General features: G+C 44.1%; 1 protein-coding gene across 1 annotated transcript; it reads left to right on the top strand.

Moving 5' to 3' along the window:
- Positions 1-1282: 1282 nt before the first annotated feature.
- Positions 1283-26379, top strand: mtnr1al (melatonin receptor type 1A like). The gene is made up of 2 exons (XM_069669635.1): positions 1283-1577; positions 25322-26379. Exons 1-2 carry the CDS (start codon positions 1283-1285, stop codon positions 26089-26091), a joined length of 1065 nt encoding a protein of 354 aa, XP_069525736.1. The 3' UTR covers positions 26092-26379.
- Positions 26380-27356: the final 977 nt, after the last annotated feature.

Here is a 27356-nt window from a genome sequence, read left to right as displayed (position 1 = left end):
AGAGTATCACTAGGAAATGATTTGGACAGCATGTGAGGCAAAAACACGCACACGCTCACAAAACTACAGTGACAAAAGAGAGAGAGACCGGAAAGGAGAAAAAGAGGAGAGGGGGAGAGAGCGCGCGCATCATTGTTGGATGCTATAAGGCGCGTAAACCGCCTCACAGACGCTCAGAGCTGAAGTTGCTTTCCGCACGTGAGAATCTGAATGAACGTGAAGCCGGCAGACCGAGAGACAGAGCCGCAAATGAAACTGAATGAAGCTGGAATCACGCGGAACGGAGCGGATTTGTGAATGAAGCCTCAGAGCAGAAACAGCTCTCCAGCAGCGCGGAAGGACTCGATTCACAAAAAAAGATGAAACGTGTGACCCGAGGAGCTTCAGTTCAGCATTTTTGTAATGTTTCTTCAAATTTTAAATAGCAACTGGATGTCAGGCTGAAGACCGAGTGTCACCTGCTTCAATTTTAAAGACTTTTGCTGCATTTTCTTCCCTTTCGTGTTGCTCCCGGAGGAATCCTGGAGCGTAAATTCTCAGATTAATCCTCTGTCAGTTTTGTTTTCTCGTTCACACCGGTGACAAGTGAGCCTTGATGTGGAGACAGCGGGACTAATTAAAGCTAAAACGGCTATAGTTTCAAAGAAATGCTCTATGATGCGCTTTGTGGAAACTCGGGCGTTTAAAGGAGGCTTCGCTCCGGTGCCATTGCGCGCAGCGAAGCGCACAGTTCCCCGGTGCTCCTGGCTGCATGGATGCGGGAAGTAGGGTTCCTATGGAGGCTCCAGCATGTCTTAAAAGCCAGCATCTTAAAAACTAAAAGCTTAAATGTGGAACGTTTTCCCTCTCTTACATGGGAATAGTATATATGTGTAGTTTGTGTTGGGAGAGACGAGCTATTTTGTTTTCTATCCGTTTATTATCACAGATATAAATCTACATCAGACTCTTTGTGATATGAACTCGCAGCAGCTCGGTGCTTCAGGTGTCTAAGAGGAAGTTTTTCCCAGTTTGTTCACTGACTCCTCTGGTTACCTGGTCATGGGTCACATATCTCGCACGTGTCCGTGCGCACTCACACCCCCTCTTCCTGTCCGTGCAGCCCCTTTTTGCCTCTGAGGTTGCTGCTTTGAACACATAAAAAGTGTTGTAATAACTATCAGATTTAAAGCAAAAAAACATGCATGTCATCCAACATTAAGTATGACGTCATTATCTGGACTGAGTTCCCATCAGCGCCAAAACTCTGACTGACACTTCCTGTGGTCAGCTGTGCGTTATTATGCTGATTGGACCCACCTTCCGCCGCCACGACCCAATGCGACTCGTCGACCCGAGGCACCTCCCGCAACTGATGTCCCTGGAGGACCATGAGCCCACTATGGTGGAGGGGACGCTGGATCCCCGCAACTCCACGCCGGCAGGGGAGGAGGGGGCTCCGGGTCAACATCACCAGTCCTTCCCCTGGGTGGTGACCCTGCTGGCCGGCGTGCTGATCACGACCATCGTGGTGGATGTTATCGGGAACATGCTGGTCATCGTGTCCGTGTTCAGGAACCGGAAACTCAGGAAAGCAGGTACACGTGTTGTTCCAGGAGACAGTTGAAATAATGACAGATAAAGTGTGTCAAATTATTTCAACTTTACTTTGTAGTTTCATCTGCGTTACTTTCTCTGTACAACCCGGTAAAGTCTATTAAGTTACTCAACTATAATGATTATAGATGGGCAGTTTTTTAAGCAACTTTATTACATTTTTTTGGAGGTTATGTCAACTTGGGTCGCAGTAAATATGGACTTTAATAGTCTGTGTCATATTTTTTTAATAGATTACACTTAAATAAAAAATCATAAATTCTATGTGGATAGGAAATTCTATTTCCTACAGGAATATTACAAAGATATGAGATCTGAAATCAAAAAGACACGTGGTCCTGGCAGAAGAGATCGTTATTTGATCATATATTCATTTATGGCACTGAGCTCAAACTTAACTTGCTATATTAACTAAACGATAAGCACACGGCGTGGCTGATTAGAATAAAAGTTACTTAAACAAAAGAAGGACTTTCCACAGAGAGGGACAAGGTTCACAAACGTTTTGCCTCTCTGACTGTCATGACAAAATCACTTTAAACCTACGTGGGTGGACTTTAACAATAAATTGGCAAATACATTTCTTTATACATTCAGAAATCTGTTGAACGATTGTCATTACAAACGATGCTGATTTGTATCCTGCTCTTTTAATCTCCCACTGACCTCAGGAACTCTGATTTTCACTCACTCAAGATTACGAACAGCCCTGCTTGTGTTTTTTGCTTTTGTGCAACATGTTCTTCGGGCTGCACGTTGGTGCAGTGGTTAGCGCTGGAGTGTGCATGTTCTCCCTGTGCTTGCGTGGGCTCTCTCCGGGTACTCTGGCTTCCTCCCACAGTCCAAAGACATGCTCGTTAGGTTCATTTGGGGACTAAAATTAGCCACAGGTGTGAATGTGAGCGTGAAAGGTTATCTGTCTCTATGTGTCAGCCCTGTGACTGACTGGTGATCAGTCCAGGGTGTACCCCTCCTCTCGCTCCAGTTCTGTTAATTATCAGATTGTTATCAGGACAGATCCTGTTCAAGAAGTTCTTTCAGCTCAGTTCTCTGTAACTTTCTCAATCATCCCTCCTGTCGCTGCTACGTTGAACAGATCTGTGCTTGATGTGTTACTGAAGCACTCTTTGACAGAGTGTTTGGCTGCTGCAGACGATCAGACTCAGATCGCTGTATGACATGTTGTAGTTTTATAAAAACGCAGCAGCGACAGCATATTTGCCGTTGCAGAGAGTAAAAGGAGTGAATATCCAAACAGACTTTGGAAACAGCTGCGGGCTGGGACTTATTTGAATCTCTGTCAAGGACTTTTGGAAGAGAAAAGTAGTGGTGAGTCACTGTAATCGATGTGTAAATCTGATAGTAGCCACAGACGGATGAGGACTACGAGCCTTGAAGAGCACCGCTGTGCATAAATAACCCGGCCACTTAGGACCCTTCAAACCTAAAGACAGAGAAAAAAAAAATCAATCAGGCTCCTAATTGTTATCTCTCACTCAGCAGCATGCTTGGGCAGAGCCATCTGAAGATGCAGATATCACATTAAAAGCACTTAGTGAAGACAGGAACCTCCTTTGCACTCATACAACAATTTATGAATATTGATGAGTTGTTTTGCCATTTACGATATCCATATTTCTTGCGTGGCAGCTTCCTGTGAAGCTTCAGGTAGGAAAAAATCGATTCCTAGCATCCCCCACACTCTCTCACACTTTACCCTTCAAAACAACCTGTTGACTTTAGGGAAGCTGGTTTGATCAGAAGGTCAAAAGGTCACTAGGTCAAAATTCAGATCAGCTGCAGCAGAACACAAAGAAGGAAGGCTAATTTCTCCCTCTGTGAAAGCCTGAATTAGCAGCCGTTTAGTGGAAGCACTTAGCCCGGTTTCAGCGTTAATGGACTCAGAGATCAACAGGAGGTTGTACTGGGAAGATGCAGCGCTGGGAAATTAACTCTGTTCTCCAGATGCTGGTAAATTGTTTCCCATTCAGCAGCTCACTTTACACGTTTGTGGTGCAGAGTCTAAATACAGCAACACTTTTTATGTTTTAGTGTGAACAGTGAAAGCGAAGCAGTCATCATGCCCAGTGTTTGACAGGTGTACCTCCGGGGTGCGTTCGCATGCTGCTGAGAAACTCTGACATCTGAGTGTTGAGTGTACTGGTTTCCAAAACAATGACAGCAGCAGGAATCGATCCCAATTGATTAAACAAAGCTGGATGTTTTGAAAAGAGTAATGTTTTATCGCATCAGTGTGATTAATGATGTAATTACAAGCGTTCAAACGTGTTTAGGTCTGTTCTGAGCGGCCACGCTGGAAGCTGGAGTGAGAGCCGGCTGGCACAGAAAGAGGAGGAATGCAAGATGGTTTGAGTGAGGAGATATGGTTCACATTTTCAGTGTTGCTCTTTGTTTTTCACATGAAAAGTTGTGTTATGATTGAAAAAAGGCGGCTGAGAGATATGATCAAACTCCTTCTGCACAGATTGTCAGTTTGTGCCACTTACGTAAATTCTATCAGAGGCGCCTCATTAAAAGTGATGAAAAATATACGACATCTAAAAATAAGAAATGCAAAGAGACACCAAAGTTACGACGTCTTATTTTAAGGGCGACGCAAAGCTGTGAGGAGTGTAGAAGGCACCTACTGGAGCCCAGACACAGGTGCCGTTGCAGCCAAGCTTTTTTACGGCCCTCAGCGTCACATAAAGACACGCATGTTATCCATTTGCATCCATTCAAGACACACTGGTCTTTTAATGAACTCCAATATAAACCAAACAGTGACAGAATATAAGACATGCAGAGAAACTGTTTGTAGTGATAAAGTATAAAGACCGATAAAGTCTGTTTTGGCCAAACGTCACAAGACTCTCAACTTAGCGAGAAGGGTTTGAGATTGGTATAAAACAATCAAAAATTTAAATACGAGTTATTATTATAACCCACACAATTATGCCTTCATTTGAGAGAGAGGACAGTGGGTAATGTTGGAAGCAGGGGAGTCGAACCCGGGGCACCAGCATCAAAGCTATAGCCTCTGTACATGTGACGCACGATTAAGCTGCTGAGCTAAACCGGCGCCCTACCATGTAGATTTTATTTACCTAAGCCTAACCACACAAACTGTGTCGTGTTGACCGTGGATTAGAGAAAGTAAACAGACACCAAAGGGGTGTAACAAAGCGTCAGTGTTTGCTGACGAGAACACACGAGGTGGTGGAGAAGGGATGCAGAGAACGGCATTAGAGACCTGGATGGATGTGAGGAGGAGTGGGCGTCTGATGAGCTCAGAGAATCGGGCAGGGAAGAGGTTTCAAAGCAGTGTTGTGATTGGCTGATGGAGATTGTGACAAATTGTGGTTGGTTTCAGGAAATGACAAAGACAGGGCGAGCTGAGAGAGAGAAAAGTGAATGAAAGAAAGTCTCACTGATTTAACTTGATGCTGAGCTTCAGTTGTTGGACACAGCCTCCCCCCGTTATCCAACATGTGACGGAAAGGTGAGGGGGAAAACATCTGAAGCTTTTCATCCACATAAGGTTTACTGACATCTTGAGAATGGAAAGATGTAGAAAAACGTGTTACTGTTTGCCTGGTAAACATTAGTTTGCTTCTTTAGTAATTCCATCAATCTCAAGTTGCTCTGGTCTTTGTTTCAGTGTTTGACAGGAAACTTAACTCCTATTCTTGGGAGGGAGTAAGGGATTGTAACTTATTCCCTGTTAAGGAAAAAACTTTCCTTTAAGCAAGCTGAAAAATGGGAAAGAAATAAGGGAAGATGGAGCAGACGGACACCCCACGGAGGCTGTCGAGCAGGTTTACAGTTTGTTCTGGTCAACAGGACAGCCATAGATTAGGCCTGAGTTAGCCAGAATACGCACTTAATGAAAGTAAAGTTGTTAAACTGGTTTTTAGTTTAGAGTTAAAGACCTCAACAGTCTGAATGTGTGATGTCAGCAGGGAGGTGATTCAGGAGGACAGAGGCACCAAGAGAGAAAGAGCTGCAGCCTGTTGACGTCTTTTAACTCCAGAAGGAGATCAGACGGGTTTAAAGGAGCGAGCGAGAGTTTGTGAGTCACCGGGAGCATCTTAGAGTCTGATCTGACATGAATACAGAGCCAGTGAAGGGGAGCTGAAGTGGGTGTGCTGTGATACTGTGACTTTTCTTTATGATTCATAGACGGACAGAACGTGTGTTGGTTCGTGTTCGGTTTGAGCGACATGTAAGAAAACTTGTGCAGATGTTGCCCCATCTCTAATTTTACACACCGACTTCTCCTAACACTTGTGTTTACAACGCATCTGGCTGAATCTGTGCTTGAGAAAGTGAGAACGTACTGTGTTAACTTCAGTTTACAGCTTTGGCCTGCTTCACTTTAAATACAGGAGTTATAATGCTGATGGGTAAACACTAATGTGTAACCAAGATGTCTGAAACGTCTGCATTTAGTCCTGTAATAACTTCATTTAGATGTTTAAAAATCTTAACAGATGTGTAAAATGTGAGAGAGCCTGCGAGAGAGCCTGCACATGTAATGACAAATAATGACCGATTGAACCGTTTTGTTCCTGTAGTGTGTGGAGAGCAACGATATGACCCAAACAGCCGTCTCCGTCCGAGCAGCTTCGTCCGAACAGACACAATAAAGAAACTAACCTCCGTAACATCTTCACTAATCAATAATCTTTTTCTCCGGCGCGTTTGTGACGTCTGACGGTGTTGCAGCAGAAAAGAGACTGACAGCACTATACTCCACTGGCAATGGGAAAAGAGACAATCGGTATATAAGCGTGTTTTCCCGGGTCTGAAAAACCTGCGTCTACGTGCTAATTTTGATAGGAAAGGGGTATACGCTTCATGTTTCCTTTTGTCGCCATGGCTGTGGTTGTTGTGCTTCCTTCCTCAGTCAGCTTGCTTCCTAGTTGTCTCGCGTTTGGTTCCACGTGATGATCCACAGAGAGCATGCTCGACTGTCCTCTGGGTTCCTCCCACACATGATATCAGATCGTAAATGTTCAACATGTTTAATATTTGAAATCGGTCGTTCGTCTGAGCAGATCAGGGGAAGTAAAATCACTGTCAACATCCCTCACACCACAGGAACATCTGGAAGATCATCTTTTGAACCATCCAAACGTCAGGACTTTGTCTCTACAGGTGCTTTTCGACAGCAGGAACCAGGGTCCAAATTTAGTTCCAAGGTCATTGATTAACCCCCTGTATAGTCCCTGCTCGGGGGGTAGTACCTTTCAGGGCTGTGCCTGCAGTGCTGATCTTTTCTGATTGGTCGAGTAGTCACGCTTGTCTCCTTTTCGGTGTTGAGTCAAAGAATCCGTTTACAATGCAAGAAAGCACGATCAAAAACAGCACAAGTTGAATCGCCTTCATGCTAACAGGCTAACTGTAGTGTTGCACAAATGATGATACCGGCCTGTTTGTCGTGTTTTATGGCCTTTATCTTCTGCTTACTGCCACCTAGTGGACTGGCGATGTAGTGCAGTTTATTGCTTCTCCACACCTCATTGGCCTGAATTGCATAATCTTCCCGGGACTTTAGGCAACAATCGGCCAGAAGAAGTTCCTGGCACTAATAGTTCCTGGTAATTTCAGTCGAAAAGCACCTTTTATGTCTCTATATCTAAACTTGCAAAATGACAGCTTTACTAGCGTATATTCGCCAGTTTAAGAACAACAACACAACATGGTGTTGACTTTGGAGTGATTCAATTGTAAAGAAAATGTACACTAGAAAATCTGAAATAAATCTAATAATTTAAACAAGTAATAAACGAGTAGGGGAGGGTGTCATTGGCAGGTTCGCAACTTAATTATCTTTATCTCTCTTTAAGATAACTTTCTGTCAGCTGAGCGCTCACAGTCGCGCTCCTCAGCCCCTCACTTGTCACCATGACAAATTAGCGTGGGCATGAATCAATACATAAACACCCGCATCCTGTCACTGCCTTCAGCTCGTCACAGCTGTCCTATACGCATCACAACAGACAGGTCATTTGTTTCCTGCTTTTTTCCATCAAGACGGAGGTTTCCAGGATCCCCGGAGTCTCTGAGTGAAAATGTAACGATTGAAGGTGGAAAACTGGATGAATTGTTCCCCGCTCTCATTTATTCTTCATGCCGCCTCCTCATTCATCTGATCTCCCTTCCTGTCCTTTCTTATCTCTTTTTTTACCCTCCCTCCTCCCTTTTCTTCGGTTTCAGCATCTTCTCAATTCATCTCCTGCCTTTCCAATTCTCCTTCCCTCTCCCATCCCGCCTTTCTTTTCCTTTCCATTTGATTCATTCCTTTACAATCCTCTCCTCACCTTTCCTCTACTTTCCTCAGCATTTCTACCTTTTCAATCACTCCCCTCTCTCCTCTTAATTACTTTTCTCTTCCCTCCTCTCCTGCCCTGCTGGCTCTCTCAGATCTTCTCCTCTAGATTCTCCTTTCCTTTTCACCTACTACTTGTTTATTTTCCTGTCCTTCCCCACATCCATCTCCCCTCTCCATCTGCCCTGTCAGAGACACGTTACCTGATCATCAGCTGAGTCCTGTCTCAGTTTATTATGTCAGTGTCACCAGATCTGCACAAAACAGATTACCTTCATTCATAATCTCCCCTCAATATACCTGCATGGGCTGCAAAAAAACACCTTTACGTTGACATATTTGTCAACACATCCTGGGAGACCACTTCTATGGACACAGCCATGAGTGTTTACATTTAAAGCCTTTGGAAATTTGACCTTAAAAAGTAAAAATGACTTCCCATAAACTGTTTCCATAAAGCGTGAGACCCACTGCGGTCCAAACTCAACACCTGTGGGCGCCATAATTTGGCCCGCAGATGGCGCTAACGCTGGATGTAAACCACAGACTGTATAAAAAGATGGACGACGCATTTCCACCACCTCTCGTTGTACTTATTTGAAGGCAAATACCCCCGAGACTGGCGACAGGTGACATCTTTTGGAGCCAGAGAATGAGCAGCAGAGATCGGCAGGTGGAGCTGCGGTAATAATGTCCTGCTTCTTCCGCTAACTATAACACACGTTTAACTTACTGAAAAAACAACAAAGATCCCGCACGTCCGCGTATTTAACAGCAGAACAGCTTCTTGTGTCGGTCTGAAGCAGATATTCACGCTTATGGAAAGTTCACTGACTCTAGTGTTAGTTACGTCTCCTCTCACCGTTCCTCCTCTACTCTGCTACTCGGGAACAGAACGCTGCAGGAGCCGGGTTTGTCCACAGAGCTGTCAATCATGAGGCCACACCCCAGTCAGAAAACCCTTGTCAGAAAAATGAACACTTGGAGGTAAATCAGCATGATAAGAACGAACTATAATGACAGAAACCATGTTTGAGAAAAATGTATTTGACGTGTATTTTGATTTTATAGTTTGACTCATGTCCCATCTGTTAACATGGAGGAGGCGGGCTTTATGAGCTATACTGCAGCCAGTCAGCAGGGGGCGACAGAGAGGGTTTGGCTTCACTTTTAGGGAGGTTTCATGTCGGCCATCTTTTTATACAGTCTATGGTGTAAACAGCCAAACAGCTGCTAAGGCGCAGAATTAACTACGTATTAAATTACGACATTTTACAGAAACTAGTTCGTAACACTTTCCAGACATTAAATATTATGAGTATAAGACCATAAATTACATCGTGAGAAAGCTATTGTGGATTTGGGTTTCCAGTGTCTATAAGCCAATTATCACATCAGTTCAGAGGCATGTTTTCACCTGTCTGACTGCTCCGCTCAGCCCTCGGTGGAGCTGCTTCTTTGTGTTTTGCGTCGACACTTGGCTGGCTGATTGCCCAAATTAACAGAATTCGAGTCACTTGTTGCCCCTGAAACTGCAAAAAAAAAAAACCTGCTGCTGTGTGGAAGCTGGAAATCAATTTGCCGAGGCGTGAATGAGTCAGACAGTTTTGTATTGATCTAGAGGCGGGTAGATCAGCGGTTCTCAACCTTTTCAGAGCCGGCCGACAGTCCCACCTGGACAGAGTAATCCACAGCAGAGCAGGCTGGTGATGAACTCTAAATGTCACCCGGATCCATTCATGAACCTGCATTTTTTAACTCATCTGAACCTCATTAGCACTGCTGATCATTCTGCCTTAATCGTTAGTTTAGAAGTGTTCAGACTCCTGTAGGAAAATGTCACTGCTGCTACACAAGGTGCTCAAACTGTGTGTAGCATCTGTGAGGTCACTCAGGTCAGACTTTTTTTTTAAACTAATGGACAAGTTCACTAAAGGACTGCACAGATTCTAAAGCTTCTAAAGCTTCTAATCCTGTTAATAAAGGACAAAAAGAAACCATTTATTTCATAAAGCACCTGCAGAGGTTGAAATGCACGCCTACAGCCTGCCAAGCAATCTGCGTGTCAGAGCCTTCTCTTAAGGATTTTTTTTTTTTTTTACATACGACTGGACAGTGGATAGAGTCAGAAAAACTGGGAATAGAGAGCGGGGGATGACATGCAGGAAAGGGCCGAGGGTCAAGGTTAAACCCGGGGCCGCTGGGTCAAGGACTGAGCCTCTGTACATGGGGCGCACGCCTTAACCGCGGAGCCAAACAGGCGCCCCAATATGCATACATTTAAGATGCAGTGAACATGTGTGCTGCGTGTGCGGCACAGACAAACTGCTTTAGAAAACTTACCTGGACCTCCAAATGAGTCAGTGAGTTCCTCTGGATTCTTCTCGTTCTTTCTGTAAACACAGAAAAAGATAAGTCAAACATTAGAGAACTGCAACAGCTTAACTGGACTGTGCAACATGGAGCAAATCTGCTGCGGTTCCTTCTTAGAAATGAAAAAATAACCCTGTGGAGTATGTCGAACACACTTGTGCACCTTTAAGACCAGATTTCCTGCATTTTCGTCCTCAGAAAAACACCTCAAAAACTGATGTATGTTTGCAAGCTTCTTCTTCTCGTTTACTGGCAGGCAGCAACCAGTGTTTAAGGTGCACTATTGCCCCCTATCATGCTGGAGAGTGGACCAAAACTTCCCTATTTCCATTAGGACTGGAAGTTCTCTTCGTTAAACTTGCGTCTTTTAAAAAGTCAAACAAGGCTTCTCATTTTCCCCCCAAATGCCAGATTATTTTTGCTTTGCAAGTTACCATTTACCGTTAGTAAAACGTTCCTCCGAAGAGCTGGAAGTTCCACACAGGACCATAAATGACAACAGAAAACAGCTGAGTAAATCCGCTCTAAAAAGAACAGGATGATACATAATCTTAAAGTCTGTTATGTCAAGTCTCTATATGTGATGTGATTAATATCAGCAGTCCCACAGATGGAGTTTGGCCACTTTTAAGCGCTGGGATGGTGGGTGGTTTCACTCTCTGCATCACGAAAAGTAAAGCTGAGCAGATGGTTGTTCTCCGGGTGTTTCTCTGAATCCTGCACCAACCGGTCTGACAGCTGGAAACCAGCAGGAAGGGGGGGTCTGACTCTGAAATACCACACACTGGGGGGATTTACTGGTAAGACGGAGCTCAGGATGCTTCTTTGACCTTCATTTTCCTCACCACATCTCAAGACGCAGCAGAGCTCGCTCTGAGGAGCTCTGATGGATCTCAACGAGCCCTTAAGCTCCCGACTAATGAAACTTATTATGTAAATGAGTAAACTCTCAGCAGAAGGTGACACAGTTTGAAACGCTCTGCGTGACCACATTATGAACATACATGAACAAATATACATCAGAATTCATAATTAGGTCTGCAGGTTTATCGTGCTGTAGCATCTAGAGAACAACAAGTGAAACGATCAAGTTTAAGAAATCTCTCATCAAATGTGTGGAGCTTTTAAACTATTCTAAAGATCTAAAGATGCACAGTGAAGTGCATAGAACAAATCAGGTTAAGTTTAGACCCGTAATCCTGTTTTTGTCCCTTTGAAAGGGAGGAAAGTTTGAGTGGTAGCATTCAAAGGTTCATGAATAAATCAGGGGCTGCACGTGGTGGTGCAGTGGTTAGCGCTGCAACCTCACAGCTAGAAGGTTCCTGGTATGAATCCCAGTTGGGACGTAGGGGGCCTTCCTGTGTGGAGTTTGCATGTTCTCCACGTGCATGTGTGGGTTCCCTGAGGGTACTCCGGCTTCCTCCCACAGTCCAAAGACATGCTCGTTAGGTTGATTGGTGACTATCTATCGATCTATCCATCCATCCATCCATACTTTAAGTCTCTTGAGAGACATTTGTAGCTTCCTCCTTCAGATGAGAGAAGCTGTGAGCTTGGATTCAAAACAGACTATTTGAAAGGTGAATCAGACTCACGGCTACAATCAACATGTCCACAGACTTCTTACACCAAAAACCATGTCTCCTGGTCCTGGGATACATGCCCAGGATTACCTTTGTAGTGTTTTGCACAATGAAGTCGTATCAGAATTAAGGACAGAAAGAAATGGCATAACAACATCTCTATTGACATTTGTTTGTAGGAAATAGGAACCAGCCGTCAGAGCCCGACCCTTCTGTATCTGTGTGTATCTGTTCCAGCTGTTAACGCACTGCAGAGTGTGCTGGTAACACTGACAAAGTTAGAGGAGACAGCAGCATTTTCACCGTAGCAGGTCTTCCCTCACAGAATGATTCCCTCTTCTGATCGTAAGGGAATGTGTGCGAGGTGCAGTGTGATGCCCACACATCATTAAACTGCGACAGCTTCAGTGTTGGGTGACTGCGCTGTCCGAGGAAGGTCACAGCTGGCCAGCAGGGGAAACATATTTATAGAAACTGCCCTCTGGGTTTTCAGATAGCACACCTTTAAAAACGCTGCGTAGGACCTGTGCTACAGGCTCCAGCAAAACAACTGTCAACAGCTTTTAAAGCAGGGATGGACAATCAGGTGTCATGGAGGGCAATGATGACAGTGTTGCCAACCAATCACTGCACAGCAGGATTTTACTGATTAGCTCCTCCATCTTTAAAGAGGAGCAACTCATCTGTCAGGCTTCATTCGCAAATACTGTGAACATGAACATACAGAAACTAATGCACAATATTTGCTGTAGATTTTTGCTGAATCTGATCAGATTCGAACGTGTTAAAAAATTCACAACCATTCTGGTGTGGTTGGGTTTTGGTGTAAAAACAAAAAAACCATAAAAGATTAACACCGTTAGGTATTAGTCCAGGTACATTTGGAAACAATGATGTCGGCACGTGCAGTTCCAGCAAAAAAACTGCTGTTTCTGTTCACAGTACTGCCAAACAAACTTTGTTCATAATAATCACTGCAATCCATTTTTAAGCAGCACACAAAGAAAGTCTTGTAACTCATTTCTGCCTTAAATCTCTGCAATCTTTACCTCCAGGCGGATGAATTAACCATCCGTATCATATCATATGGTGCCATATCGTTAACAAACCCACTGACTAAACAAACTGCTGAAAATTACTATTGTGCCAATCTTTTAAAGACCAGCTCCAGTCATGTTTCAAGACATATAAAATGCTCTGCTTGAAATAATAAATTGTTTTTTTCTGCAAAATACGTTTTATCACCTTGTAAAAATCCTCCCAAAGCATCTCCTACTTCTCCCTCATTAAAAATTCCCCAATCTGCATAGGCCCCGCCCACTATGCACATTTCCGATAACAGTTACAGCTGGCTCGCACATCGCCGAAGTGGTTGCCATAGGTTACACATAATGAGCGTCACCCCGTCCATTAACGGGATTGGCTCCTTAGGTTTGTGACGTTTCAAACCTGCCAAACCAAAGAGAAGTCCTGATCAAATTAAACTGGATGACACGCTGCATCATTTTCCTAAATCTCCTGTGTTTACGAATGCGTCCAGTAATCTCTTATAAGTGGACGTGTGCGTCTGTGTTCATCTCTTTCTGCAGTTTTTGATATTATTTTTTACGGATGTAGCTAACTGGTTATTTTAGGAGGTAGAGATCCGATTCATAGTCCTGCATACAAAGCTCCGTGATGAGGCTGGGCCAGAACGGTTTAGCTGTCATGCAGTGACTGTTGTATGCCAAGCCAAACTGCAAAACAGTGACATCATAGAGCCTGTGTTCATCCTCACTTTGACGTCCATTTGTTGTCTGTTGAAAGAGATAAAAATGATGCAAGGCTGCAGGTTGTTAGCAGGTGGATTTTCCCTCTCTCATGAATGTTGAATGCAGTGTGTAACTTGTAAAGTAAGTGGTTGGCCCTATCAATGCTGTTTTGAATTTTATTGATTAGACGAGCATTATAAAACGGGCTGGGGCATAATGGCTGGTTTGGCACGGTTTGAGGGTTATGTCATGGAGGGGATTAAAGAGAGCCATCCATCAAGATGTCTTCCTGAGAGGCTGCTTTATAATTCTGACCAGTCATTGTGTGTGTCGAGTCCGGATTCACAGAGGACAACAAGTGGGAATCTAATTATCCAGAGCAGGTCTGAGTGCAGGTCCTGGTCACTGGTGGTTGCCAGTAAAGCAGCTGCTCTGAAGGGGGGCTGGTCACAGGTCAGATCAGGTCTCTGCTGAACCTGGGAGAAGCTTTTTCATATTGTACCAACCTGACATGACATTCTTCATTTGGAAACGCTGTCGTTGCACCAGGCTCGACTTGAGGAGTGAAACTGTTTTTCTTTCTTGTTCTTTCATGTCCTATTTGATCAAAATTAGATCTCAATCACAACTAGTCAAATACAGCAGCTTGGACATTGGCCCTATGCCCCAAAATATGACGATCGAGCCGCCCTTCTAGAATCGAGTTTGCATGTGCACGGCAACACGGCCGAGTTAGCAATAATAAACGCAGCGTCTGGTAAGACTCAGAATAAAGCAGTCTAGATGGCAACAATACAATAAGAAAAAGAATAAGGTGTTAAACAGCAAAGAGAAAACAACAAAGACAAACAAATATAATCTGTTACAAAAACAACCCAAACAACAACTTGTTGCATATATAACATGTTGTATTTTACATTTAACAGAAAAAGTACAGCGCCCACAGTGCACAAAAATGGTCAACGTGTACCAAGTACATTGAAAGTACTTCTATTATTGTGCTCATATTTTCTACTGGGAGCGGGCTTGATTGACAGTCTGACTGCAGCAGGAAGGAAGGATTCTCTCACACCACAGGTGAGGCAGCCTGTCGCTGAAGGAGCTCCCCACTGCTGTTACTGTGCCATGCAGGGGGTGAGAACTGTTCCCCATGAAGGATGAGCTTTGCCATCATCCTCCTGTCACCCACCACCTCTACAGGGTCGCGGGGGCACCCCGGAACAGAGTCTGGCTTTCTTCACCAGTCTGTTAAGTCTCTTCCTGTCTGCAGCCGTGGCGCTGTGCAACATCCTATTAGACTTTCAAAATAAAGCTAAGAAAACCCAAGTATTAACACCTTGTTAACAATGCCAATAAGTCTCAGTTTGACTAAGTTCATGCACAGAAATGACTTGGTTAAATTCAGGAAAAGATCACTGTTGGAGTTTAAATGAGTACTGACGTATGTATGTTATTTATATAGCTAACTCTGTAACTTTGCTAAAACTAGAATTGAGTCCGTGTCTGCTGGATAATAGTCCTGTTTGGTGACCCGTCCAAGGCCCCTCATGATGCTCTGGATACAGTGTACCTGACTTCAACTGCACATGAAAACAAATCAAGGGAACAGTATCTAGAAAGGATGCTCCTGGGGTACCTGCAGCGCCATATTTTGAAGCCTTGGGCCATTGACTAAGCTGCCATATTTGATACGTTGGGACTTCAAGAAATGATGCTACAGCAATTTTCACAACCTAAAAACATGTGATATTAAAGTCTAACTCCACAGAGAGCAAAAAAAAAGATCGCAGCAACAGGTGGCAGCAGGCTTAACCACCCAGCCAACGTGGGCTGTGATGTGCAACCATGCGCTCTGCTGCAGCGTATGACCTGAGCCTGACCTGATCCCCACCAGCTGCACCACCTCGTCCTGCAGCAGCACACCTGCCCCTGGATCCAGACAGTCTGGTGAGCTGCTGCAGCACCGTGATTTATTTCATCTCATTCCCTTTAACTGCTCCAATACTTTATCATTTTATATAATTTCCATCTGTTTGTATTTTCAGGATTGGTGAGGACTCGGCTGCTGCCCGAGGCATTCGAGACGCAACAGCCCGACTCATCTTTAACCTCAAACCTTCAGATGCAGTCTCTGGAAATTTGTTTTAAAGTTTTCCTGCTGTTTGTTTCTGAAATGTAAAACGTGCAGCGTCACGGCCTTTAAAAGGAAGCTGTATAAGTTCCCATATCTGTGTTTGGAGTATCAAACACTTACCTCCTGTGGGCTTGGAAAGCGGCTGCACAAAGTTTGTAGTTCTGTCTTTTGTAGATCATGGAGGCTTTGGCATCCTGCTGGTGCAATGTATTCCAATAGTTAGAAGATTTCTTGGTTGTTTTCACTTATATTTCCACTTAAATGTGTCTAAAAGGGAAAGTGCATTAAACTTTGTAAGGAAACCTGGAGTCTACTGTTTTTTCTCTTTGAGGAAGTAACTGTTTGACTGACACTTGCAGGAGCCAATCAGCGACCTGCAATACAAAAAAAAGACTCCTCATGGTTCATCAGGCCAGCCTATGATGTAGCGTCAACAGAACAGTTCTGACCAATGACAGAGCAGGGGGGCAGGTGCTTTAAAGGTCAGGAGGATGTTTAATCTAAAAAATGGTTTGCACCTTTCTGGTCCAGTTTCCAGGTTGAGCTTCTTGTTTTCCTGACGTTCTGAGCTTCTTCTTCTCTTGTTTGGTGGCTGTGTCAGAGGTTTTATCTGACAGGAGAAACTCTGATATACATCACACAGCATTGAAAGGACATTTGGCTTTGATAACATAACTTACACAACAGGGTGTTCAGTAGACTGGAGGTTGAATGCAGAGGTCATATTTCTTCTGTCTAATGCCACCCTGATGTCATGTGGGATGAATAGTAGAGATGGGAAGATTGAATTCTGCAACATTATCAGACAGTTAAAACACTTAGCATAATATTTATCTGAGTTTCCCACTTATTATCTGATTGTATTGTCAGTTTTTGAGGGTATTAACAGGTCCAGGAGGACTCTATGAGACCAATGCTGCAAAACAGGACGTTAAACAAACATCTAGAACAGGGGTGGGCAACCCTACTCCTGGAGGGCCACCTTCCTGCATGTTTTAGGTTTCTCCGCACTCTAACACACCTGATTTGAATGAACTGCTCGTTATCAACCAGCTGAAGCATCTCAGGGGATTGGTAACGAGCGAAACATTCGAATCAGGTGTGTTAGAGTGCGAAGAACCCTAAAACATGCAGGAAGGTAGCCCTCCACCCCTGATCTAGAATGAGGTCTTCTCTGCTGGACAAAGGTGAAATAGTTTGGAGGAAGAGCTGCTCACTTGGTTTTAATTGGCTGAGATTAAGGTTGTAATCATATTTTGGCACATGCAAATGTATGAGCATTAAGAAGTGGACTTTACTGATCTTTTTTAATGGACGTTTTGGTATGAAAACTTGTCATAAAACAAAATACTAAACTTCAGTCCAAGCTCTCTGATCATCATCATTGAGTTCTCAGTTCTCAAATTACAGATTATTGGGTTGAATATCTCTTGAAACACCAATAAAGTACAAAGACTCATTAGCCTTCCTGGTTTACCTGCAGCTCTCTCATTAGCCTCAATGTTCTGCACCAACACTAACGGTCGTTTCACTAATTACTGAGGACGTCCATTGATCAAAGGCTGAGAGGAATCAGTGTCCGCTCGCTCCCAGCAGCAGCGCAAATGTTCTGCTGAGAGCAAAGACCTGCAACTGGTCAAATATTCAACATTTACACAAGTTGTTTAAAATTGTCATTTTCACTGCCAGTTAGTGGCAGCGTGCAATTCATGTGGAGAGCAACGATATGACCCAAACAGCACACCGCACACTAACAGACTCATCAGTCCGACTCTCACAGCTGGAAATCTCACTAAATCTCTGCCTGTCAAACGAGACTTCAGAGTCAACAAACATGGCGGGCGGCGGGCAGGAAGAATTGGTGATGAAAGAGAACAAACTGTGGATGAAGTGGTGGAGACGGAGTGAACACAAGCTGTACATGTTGCATGCTTCACGTTTGCTTTTGTCGCCATGGCTGCGGTTGTTGTGCTTCCTTCTTCAGTCAGCTTGCTTCCCCTTTGGCCATCGTTTGGTTCCGCGTGACAATTAGACAGACTGTGTGCTCGGCTGTCCTCGGGGTTCCCCCCACACAACAGGATATCAGATCGTAAATATTCAACATGCTTAATATTTATGATTTTAAATCGTTGAGGCAGCGATGTTCTTCCGAGCAGATCGGGGGAAGTTAAATCATTCTAAACATCCCTCACACCACAGGAACATCTGGAGAGATCCTCTTTAGAAGCATCAGAACATCACGACTTTGCTTACTTTCGTCTGAAGGCGGGAATCAGGCCCAAAATCAGCTTGATTATCTTGTAGTGTGTTCCCCGCCTTAGAATAAAATTGACTATAGAGAAGGGTATGTTTTAAGGCGTGGCTACCTGTGATTGACAAGATGCTCCTACTGCAACCTGTCAATCAGGATACAGGCATAGCAATGCATTTCCACCCTCTCGTCCAAATATGGTCGATTCTGGCTCCACAAAACCAAGATGGCAACGGCAAAAATGCCAAATTCAAGCCTTAAATGTAGGCTGGTATGTATCTGCTGATCGCAATATTAACTTAAAAGATGTCAATGTTGTGTTCAGAAGTTCCTACCTCCAAGAGGCCAAAAAACTCAACAAACTGTCTGAAAGTTTACAGCAGGTATCAAATAACTTTACTTTAAGCATAATGCAGGGTAATAAAGTTAACAGAAAATGTAGCTGATTTCGGTTAATCAATCGAACATTTCTTCTGAGCTCTCGTTGACTCTCAGATCTGAGCTACAGCTCTGAATATGACCCTCCAAATACTCCCAACCTCAGTTTTATAACCTGCGTCACAACAATATTCCAGTGTGATCCAGAAATGTCAGCTGAAGGGTGAGTCAGACAGACAAAGGGTCTATTTTTTCCTACAAAATGCAACTCGATATCTGCCTGTCTGTGGGTGCCGGCAGTGTTTGCTGTTGTACTTGAACAAGATACAAGCGGCAGCAGTCGGAGCTGCTGTCAGGATCACACACCGGCGGCGATGACTGCAGTGTTGAACACACTCACACTGCTGAGAGAAACAAGCGAAACACACAAACAAAGAGGAGAATCTCTCTTCAGAAGAGACTGTGTGTCTACGAGAAGCTCGTTCACGCTGACGTCTGTCTGTGTGAGACTCGCTGCTACAGTAACTCAAGAAACGCCCGACTGGAGGAACTTTAAAAGTTCACCGCGCTGCTCCGTCTTCAGAACAGATGATCCGATTAGATATCGGAGCGTCTCGCTGCATACATTAGCATTAGAATGTGGATTAACCCGACGTCTTTGAAACTACTGTGAGTTCTCAGTGCATTCAAGAGGCAGAGATCACATCACACTGATAGAGATCTCTGCTCGTCATTTGTCTTAATGAACAGGCTACTTAGCATAGCCGGCTGGGTTTCATTTATCACCATGGAGCTTCAGTGCCTCTGGCTGTCCGACTTTGTTAGTAAGAACTAAGAAGTCATATTGTGTGTCTGAAAACATCGAGAGCCCTCTAAATAAGGCGAGCTAAAGTTCTGTTTGCATTCAGTCTCTCTGACATGATTGTGATGTTTTTTTAGCCAATGAAATCAGGCATTGCTTACATTCTCGGTTACTTTCCAGCCGTCGTCTTTTTTCCATGACTTAGTTGATGCATACCTGACGTAGCCTTTTTGTTTAAAGAATGAAGCCAATTTCAGAAGTGCCTTGAACGTGCAGTATGTGTAATGACCAGCAGGGGGAAACTTCACTGGTGGCGAAGAGAAGTCAGGTCGTTTTAAGTCAGAAATTTGGCCACTTCTCAAATGATTTAATAACTCAGACAACATTTTCCTCGTGTGTTTATGGTCGCAGTCACTAGTTTCAAGTCTTCTTAAATGCAGCATAAATGCAATAAAAACGGCAGTGCGTTGCGCCTCACATTTTGCCGGCTGTAAAACGCGAGGCGCACTGTCTGATCGGGCCCTTAGCTAGGCCATAACTTCTGCCTCAGTGGTGAAATTGAAACAGCCACATTAGAAGTAATGGTTGAAACAAACGAGGTATTGTTATTAAGCTTTAAATGTGCATATTTTTAACCTTGGACAAAATCAAGCTGTGGCTACTTTCCCTCATACTTTAAGCCTTAATGCTAATCACGTCCTGACTCCAGATCTGTACTTAACCGCAGACATGAGATTGATTGATATCAAATTTCTTATCCCCCCAACCTTAAAGAGACTGTCCTCTAAAAGACAGACAACATCAGTCATTTTAACAAGTGCCCCAAAACAACATCTGTTTACATGCAAGTGAGGAAGCCCTCCAGCTGCAGTTTCTGTTTCCTGTTGACAGGCTGTGTTTCTGACATGACAACAAACTCTTCAAACCGCAGCGTTTCCACAGACCTAACCTCGTGCTTTCACTGCCCAAACCTCCCCAGATCGTCACCATGGCACTGTTACATTAAACTGTGATGGAGTTTTGAAAGAAAGCGCTTTAACTTCGGGGGACATGGCGGGACATGGCAGGACATGGCAGGACATGGCGTAAAAGTACGCAGTGGCACTCGCGACTGGCAAACAATTTCATCGTCAGCCCTCACAGCCAGCAGCTCCTGAATCTCTTCATCTCTCCAGTTTCCTGTTGTCTGCCGTTGTAAACGATCCTTCTTCTTCAACCTCGGATGTTTTTAATCATCCCGTTATGTGCTGCTCTTCCGGTCTCACACCGCTCACACAACGTCATCATCACGCCCACTCGCTCGCCGTGAATGTTCCTGATTATTGCCGGCTGCGTTCACACATCGGCTCAACCCGACTTCTTACGAACATTTTACTCGGAGGCTGGCAGGAAAAAGTCTGCAGAAAGTCGGGGTTGAAAAATTCGAGCCCTGCAGGCCACGGGGACACGTCTGTACATTTTTAAGAGCGCAGTGCATGTGTGAAAGAGGCTCAAGAAACCACAGGACCACAAATCAATACGTGTGAATGGCCCTAATGACCCTTACTCTCCCAATGTAATGTCCTCCTGTAACCTGGCAGTTTTTCTCCTCACTTTCTAACATATGTCTCCAGCTCACATGAGAGGAGGTATATTGCTGAGAATAGTTGCAAAGGGCAAACACAGGTAATAAAGACAGAACCGGGGGCTAATACGTATTGGCTGGCGGTTAACAAGTCCCCTGCCTCCGTGCTCCGGGCCACAGCTCTTCCCTAAGTATCCTTCTGTGACAAAGAGTTGTCGTCCAGAATAATAACGATGCCGGTTCCTCATAATGAAGATGGAGTGGGGGGGCGATAAACACTGAATGGCGGCGCATTGCTTGGCAGGTAGAGTGAAGTGTTATTAACGCTGCCGGAGTTAATGACCACACTCCCCTCTGGGTGAATGAAGATGTATGCAATTTGATAAAAGCTTCCACCTATCAAACACAGCAGCTGCATCTCAGCCTCTGGAGGGTTCAACTCAGCAGCAGCTTCAGTCACAGTTTTGACTGGAACATGCTGACGGCCCTGTATTTGGATGGAAACACTTCAGAGTTAATGTAAAGCTCTGATTGAGAAGACGTGTAACAGAGGAACGAGAAACTGAGAGGATTTGTTGTTGTTGTTGTTGCAAGAGGCTGCAGAGGCGTTAAACTCCAACCCTGCAGGTTTCTAGATTTGTGTTTCTAGATCGAATCACAATGTTTGCCTACAATAACTTTCAGGTAGCAAACCCCAGCAGCTCATACATAAAGTGACATAGGGCAGAGCAAACAATAAAGAGTGGAGTAAACAAAAAGGTGGAGGCCCCAGATGCAGACTGATATGAGATGATCTTTATTTAAACAAAAGGGCAGAGGGCAAAACAAAAGGCTTACTGATCAAGGGGGGCCGGCAAACAAAATCCAATGGCAAAAAGGTCCAACAAAACCCAGCAATAAATAATCCAAATACATCAGAGGGTGAAAATCCACACAGGAAACACTGAGATCACCGAGAACAAGCTAGCACTCCGATGGTGCGGTCAGACAACAACAAACTAGCACAGGGACATGGGAAGACAAAGACTAAATACACTGGGGAGGTGAGACTGATCAGGCACAGGTGAGACAATCAAGGGAGCATGTGGAAACAATAAGGGCAGGGCACATAATCCAACAGGCGGGAAAAAGCACAAAGACAGGACATACATGTGGCAAGATAAAACAGGAAACACTAAAAACCAAACTCAGGACTGTGACAGCAGAGCTCCAGGAGAGAATCTCTAAACAATGAAACACAAATGAATTACATAACTAAATCAAGAACACAGAATACATTAAATACAGAACTAAACAAGAGAACTCACGACATGGAGAAGGGTTCCGGTTTTCACATTTGTGGAGCCCAAACATGCTTTGGCTTCAGCGTCTGAAGAGCGGGGTTATGCTAGGCTCACGTTTCTTACTGTCAGTCGTGTAGGCTGTCGAGGATCATGAACGGCACTGAGTCATTTCCATAATATTGTTTGTACTTTTCTTTGCTGTCTCTTATACAAACCGCTGACCTAACAGCTGCTGTGATCCGGTGCGCTGCATGTGTAAGAGCTGTCTGACGGCAAAGTGAAGTGGTGACAAAAATAAAAAATACAGCGTACACTCAAAGTGAAATGTTTGTTTATATGTAGGACTCTTTTCAGTGGAACTCTGGCCACCTTCTCCTAACAGGGGCTGTGCTGACTGTTATCTAATCTTACTAAGTAGTAAGTAGTACCTCATACAACCCCACTTCAAAAAACCCGAACTATCCCTTTAAAGAGAGACATTTTGATTGTGTAATCAGTGTCTGTGGCTGATAACAACATGTCAGTAAGTTAGTTTAGTTGTTGTTAATTCTTACAGGCTGAAGATTGTATTGAAGTTAGTCCTACTGGCGATGAGATGCCAGTAGGATGCTAGCAAAGCAACAGCATGCAGAAAAGTCAGCTAGGTTGGACCACCATGTTTAACTGCATATTTAATAAGACTAATAACTAATGGGACATCGATTAAGCACAGCAGTTACAATGAATTTCACCCAATGAGATGTGAAATTCAGCAGCTGAAGCGGAGTCCGTTTTCTCTGGGCGGTTCACTTATTTCAGCTGTTTCATTTTATTGACTCTGGGAATATTTTCACAGAGAGTCGCGCTGCTCTGGAGCAGTTAGCGGGGATTGCCCGAGGGCAATTTAGAGGTGGTAATGAAGGGAGTGCAAGTGCTGCTTTTTCACTTTCCCTAGTCAAATTTATCCTCACCCTGGTTTTCTGAATGTATCCCGATATATAGCAAACCATTGGCCTGACAATCACAAGGCAAACACATGGCGCTTACATATAATTTACTGTGAGTGTAAATGCAACACAATGGCTTTTACACAAGAGACCAATGGTGCCTTTGACAATATCCTTTATTCAACTAATCAATTGTGGTCAAGGGAGCAAGAAAGAAAAAGACTAAAGAAAGAATAAACCTCATCTGAAGTTTGATGTTTATTCTAGCACAAACTTTCTCTCTAAAAGACGTCAACATGGACGTAAGAGAAGATAATTGTGGTCAGAATGGAAATTAGCCACAAAAGCCGCTCAGTTAGAGGCGTGTCTTGAACTCTAGTAAAAGGAAAATGTCTGAAGTGGAGCCTGAACTGATTTCATGTGGGATAAATATGTCTGCGATAGAAACCTGCCTGGTATACTAATGCAGCACTGACACAAGACAGTTTTGTAAAGCGAGCTTTGTGCGATGGCACTGAGGAAGTATAATTGAAATGCAGCGCAGTTCACTCGGGGTGACAGGTAAATGTTAAACTCCTAAATCAGGCCCTCAAACTTCATTTCCCGATGTGGGAGACCTTTACAGCACATCAGCAGGGTGGGAACTTTCTTCTTTCTCAAAGCACACAGCGTTTTCTGAGCAGAGAGCCCAAACACTGGAATCAACTTGGATCCGCCTCCTGCTGTTGATGGCATACAAACCAGTGTTTACCCCCGTCCTCGGGAACAATAGTTCATCATTATTATTATTTTTTCAGTTGAGTGTTTGTTTGAGTGTGTGGGCTGTGTAAAGAGAGCAGAGCGTACAGGACAGTCGTGATCATTAGCATGCAATGATGGTGGAGTCATTTAAGCTGCAACAACAAGGTTTGGAGAGCTTAATGATCCAGATGCTATTAGAGTAAAGTCGGGGAATGCGCCTGGGAGTTTTACTTTATGGTTTTTGTCTGCCTCCTCCTCTTCTGTTTGTTAGAAACTATTTTTGTTTCCTTCTTTGCTTCAGTAACGTCCTGTTCCACTTGTACCGAGCTCGATGTTCCCTGTCCCCGTTTCTGCTTTTGTTTGTGTTCTCCGCTGTTTTCCTGACAGCCCTCGCTTCTCTTTTTTTTTGTCATGTTGTTTTCAAATTTGTCGGCTACAAATCTTCTGTCTTTCACAAAATCTTTAACAGAATGCCAGAAAATATCCCACTCTGTTCTGCTCTAAACGTGCCCTGTTTTTCCCCCTAACTGCCGACAATATAGCTCCTGGGAAAAGAGTGTGTTTACTGCAACTAACAATTTGTTTCCTGATTAATCCATCTGTTGGCTATCTTTATCACCAAATGATTCATCATTTCATCTACTTAATGACCAAAAAAGGGAAAAATGTCCGTTCACAAGTTCCCACGGCCCACGATTAAGTCTTTTACTGTTGTGTGTTGGCTGATCAAAAGGCCAAAACCAAATATCTACCATTTACCAAAAGTTAAACATTTAGAAACTGCAACCAAAGAAAGTTGGTGTTTGCTCAAAAATATGTCAAATGACCACTGTCTTGATCGTTGCTTGTGTTGTATTAACTCTCAGATGTACGTCGCTTTGGACAAAAGCGTCTGCTAAATGAAATTGTAACATTGTAACATATTTCAGGCTACTCCCGATAACAGTTCAAAGGACATAATAATCTGAAGTATTTTCCTATACACCACTATTTAAGGATGAAACAGATTCGTTATTTCCCACAGGAAGGGAACAAAGTTTAAAAACAGGAGATGTGACGTGATGATGATTGAGTTCTTCCCAGCATTCGAGTTGTGAACACCAACTGTTAGAGACAAAGGCAAAAACTCTCACATTCAGAAACCACCAAGAAGCAACAACAACCACCTTCTGAATGTTGTTAGAAAATCAAACCCTGAACTAAAAACAAGCCGGCACAGATGATTCAAAAAGGATCCTGTAAAACTGGTTGTTTCTTGTTGTACAATCGGTGATGACAGCACACACAGGTTTTTCCAAACGACACATTTGAGGTCCATTTTTTTCAAATCCACATATCCTGCAATTAAATCCTCAAGTGTTTCAAATAAATGTGAGCAAATTAAGCTCTAACGAGACAGAAAACAAGAGATACTGTTTCTATAAGTGTATAAACTTTCTTCTTTAATCCACGTCACAGCTACAGCTCTTTCTGATGCTCTGAGTCTCAGTCCATACACGACTTATGACACTTAAAGAATGATTCAAGCTTACTCCCCTTTCTTATAGTCTGTCCTGTTGATGTTCTACCTGCTCATTACTCTTCTCTCTCCTCTTGTGTCTGCAGGAAATGCCTTTGTGGTGAGCCTGGCTCTTGCTGACCTGGTAGTCGCCCTCTATCCCTACCCACTGGTGCTGACCGCCATCTTCCACGACGGCTGGATCGCAGGCTACATCCACTGTCAGATCAGCGGCTTCCTCATGGGCCTCAGCGTCATCGGCTCCATCTTCAACATCACGGGCATCGCCATCAACCGCTACTGCTACATCTGCCACAGCCTTAAGTACGACAAACTCTTCTCCAACAGCAACACCATGTGCTACGTCGTGCTCGTCTGGGCGCTCACCATCCTCGCCATCGTGCCCAACTGGTTTGTGGAGTCGCTGCAGTACGACCCGCGAGTGTACTCCTGTACCTTCGCCCAGTCGGTGAGCTCGCTGTACACCATCACAGTGGTGGTGGTGCACTTCATCCTGCCAATCGGCATCGTCACTTACTGCTACCTGCGCATCTGGATCCTCGTCATCCAGGTGAGGCGGAGGGTCAAGCCGGACTCGCGGCCAAAAATCAAGCCGCACGACCTCCGCAACTTCCTCACCATGTTTGTGGTTTTCGTGCTCTTTGCCGTCTGCTGGGCACCGCTAAACCTCATTGGTCTGGCGGTGGCGCTGGACTCCAGGCTGAGCCGGGCGATACCGGAGTGGCTGTTCACGGCCAGCTACTTCATGGCGTACTTCAACAGCTGCCTCAACGCGGTCGTCTACGGCGTCCTGAACCACAACTTCAGGAAGGAGTACAAGAGGATCGTCCTGATCATCTTCAAGTTTCACTGCTGAGACGAGACGTTGAAGGGAAGGTGGAGGCATTACAAAGCCATGGAAGAAAGAACTTGAACATTAGAAGAAAAACAGTATAATGAAAGGGGAAAAAAAGAAGGAGAAATACTTTGTATGCAAGAGAAGATAGGAGAACATTAATAGCTGGAGGTGAGGAGAAGATGTGAATGGTGGAGATGATGGGAAATAAATGATGCCACACTGAGAGTTATCAGTGATGCCTTCAGGGAACCAGAGAGACTTTGAAAGTTCAGTGAGGGCCTTTGAGGATTCTGGGTATAACTCTTAACTTAGTAATGTGTGTTATTTTGACCTTCTTTGGTCAAGTCATGACTTACTGTCCAAATTAAAAGTTGTTATTTATGTTTTTACCAACTTAATTTATTGTTGAACTATTGACACATTAAAATGAGACGTGATCGAGGTTCACAGTCTTCTTGGCCAGGTCCCGTTTGTTTTTACAGTTATTATTTTAGGTATTTTAAATTTGACGTTTTTCGCAGCAACAAGCCAAACTCTCACATGGACAAGAAAGAGAAAGATAAAAGGACGGATGGAGGCGCAAGACAGACGTTGACAGAGTTGTGGACCTGAATCAAAAATGGTGACGACGTGTGACTCGACTTTGACTTCAGCCCTTTTGACATGAATCGACTTGATAGCCGTCCAAGCCCAAACTTAAGACATACCTGATAAATAAAGATGTGATTTATAGTAATTATAGTTTAACGTTTTACATGTGGGGAGGAGCCATCATGACTTGTTCGGGACTTAAAAGTTTCGGACTAAGACTTGACTTTACCCACATTTGGGTCTGACACTCCAAAACAAAAGACCTTGCCCCACCTCTGGGGTTTCTCCTCTCTCATGAAAGCTGCTGTTTGTGCTGCTGAGGCGTTGAGTCTTCTTTCCTCTGGGACTGTCTCACCTCTTCACTTTAATCGATTTCTTCTACCTGGGACAGGACCAGCACAGGTGGGATGGGCTCTCCACTGCTGCCAGATCCTGCGTTTAATCCTCTCAGACGATATGAGGACGTTTCCTCGCGTGGACCGGACAAATCTGTGTATAAGACACTTAAACGAACAAAACCAGAGTGAAAACAAAGACGAAACACGGTGTCTCAGCCATCCAGAAGCAATACTGTGTGCACTTTCATTTCTAACTTATCCTTACACGTCAAAGCTGCTCATTTCAGTTCCCAGAGTCCAAATATTGGGCTCAATCCATATCGCACACCTTCCCTGCTGTGAGCATATTTACTT

Source organism: Semicossyphus pulcher, unplaced genomic scaffold (assembly GCF_022749685.1).
Source record: "Semicossyphus pulcher isolate SPU_LCO1_2020_fin unplaced genomic scaffold, fSemPul1.0.p SCAF_2, whole genome shotgun sequence".
NCBI classification, from domain to species: domain Eukaryota; kingdom Metazoa; phylum Chordata; class Actinopteri; order Labriformes; family Labridae; genus Semicossyphus; species Semicossyphus pulcher.
Note: the sequence above shows the minus strand (reverse complement) of the source record. Positions and strands in the feature narration are given on the sequence as shown.

Excerpts from the sequence above, each read along its gene's own strand:
- mtnr1al (XM_069669635.1), top strand. The coding sequence starts at position 1,283 with ATGCTGATTGGACCCACCTTCCGCCGCCACGACCCAATGCGACTCGTC. Across the intron at positions 1,578-25,321 it reads CCGGAAACTCAGGAAAGCAG|GAAATGCCTTTGTGGTGAGC; the intron begins GTACACGTGTTG and ends TTGTGTCTGCAG.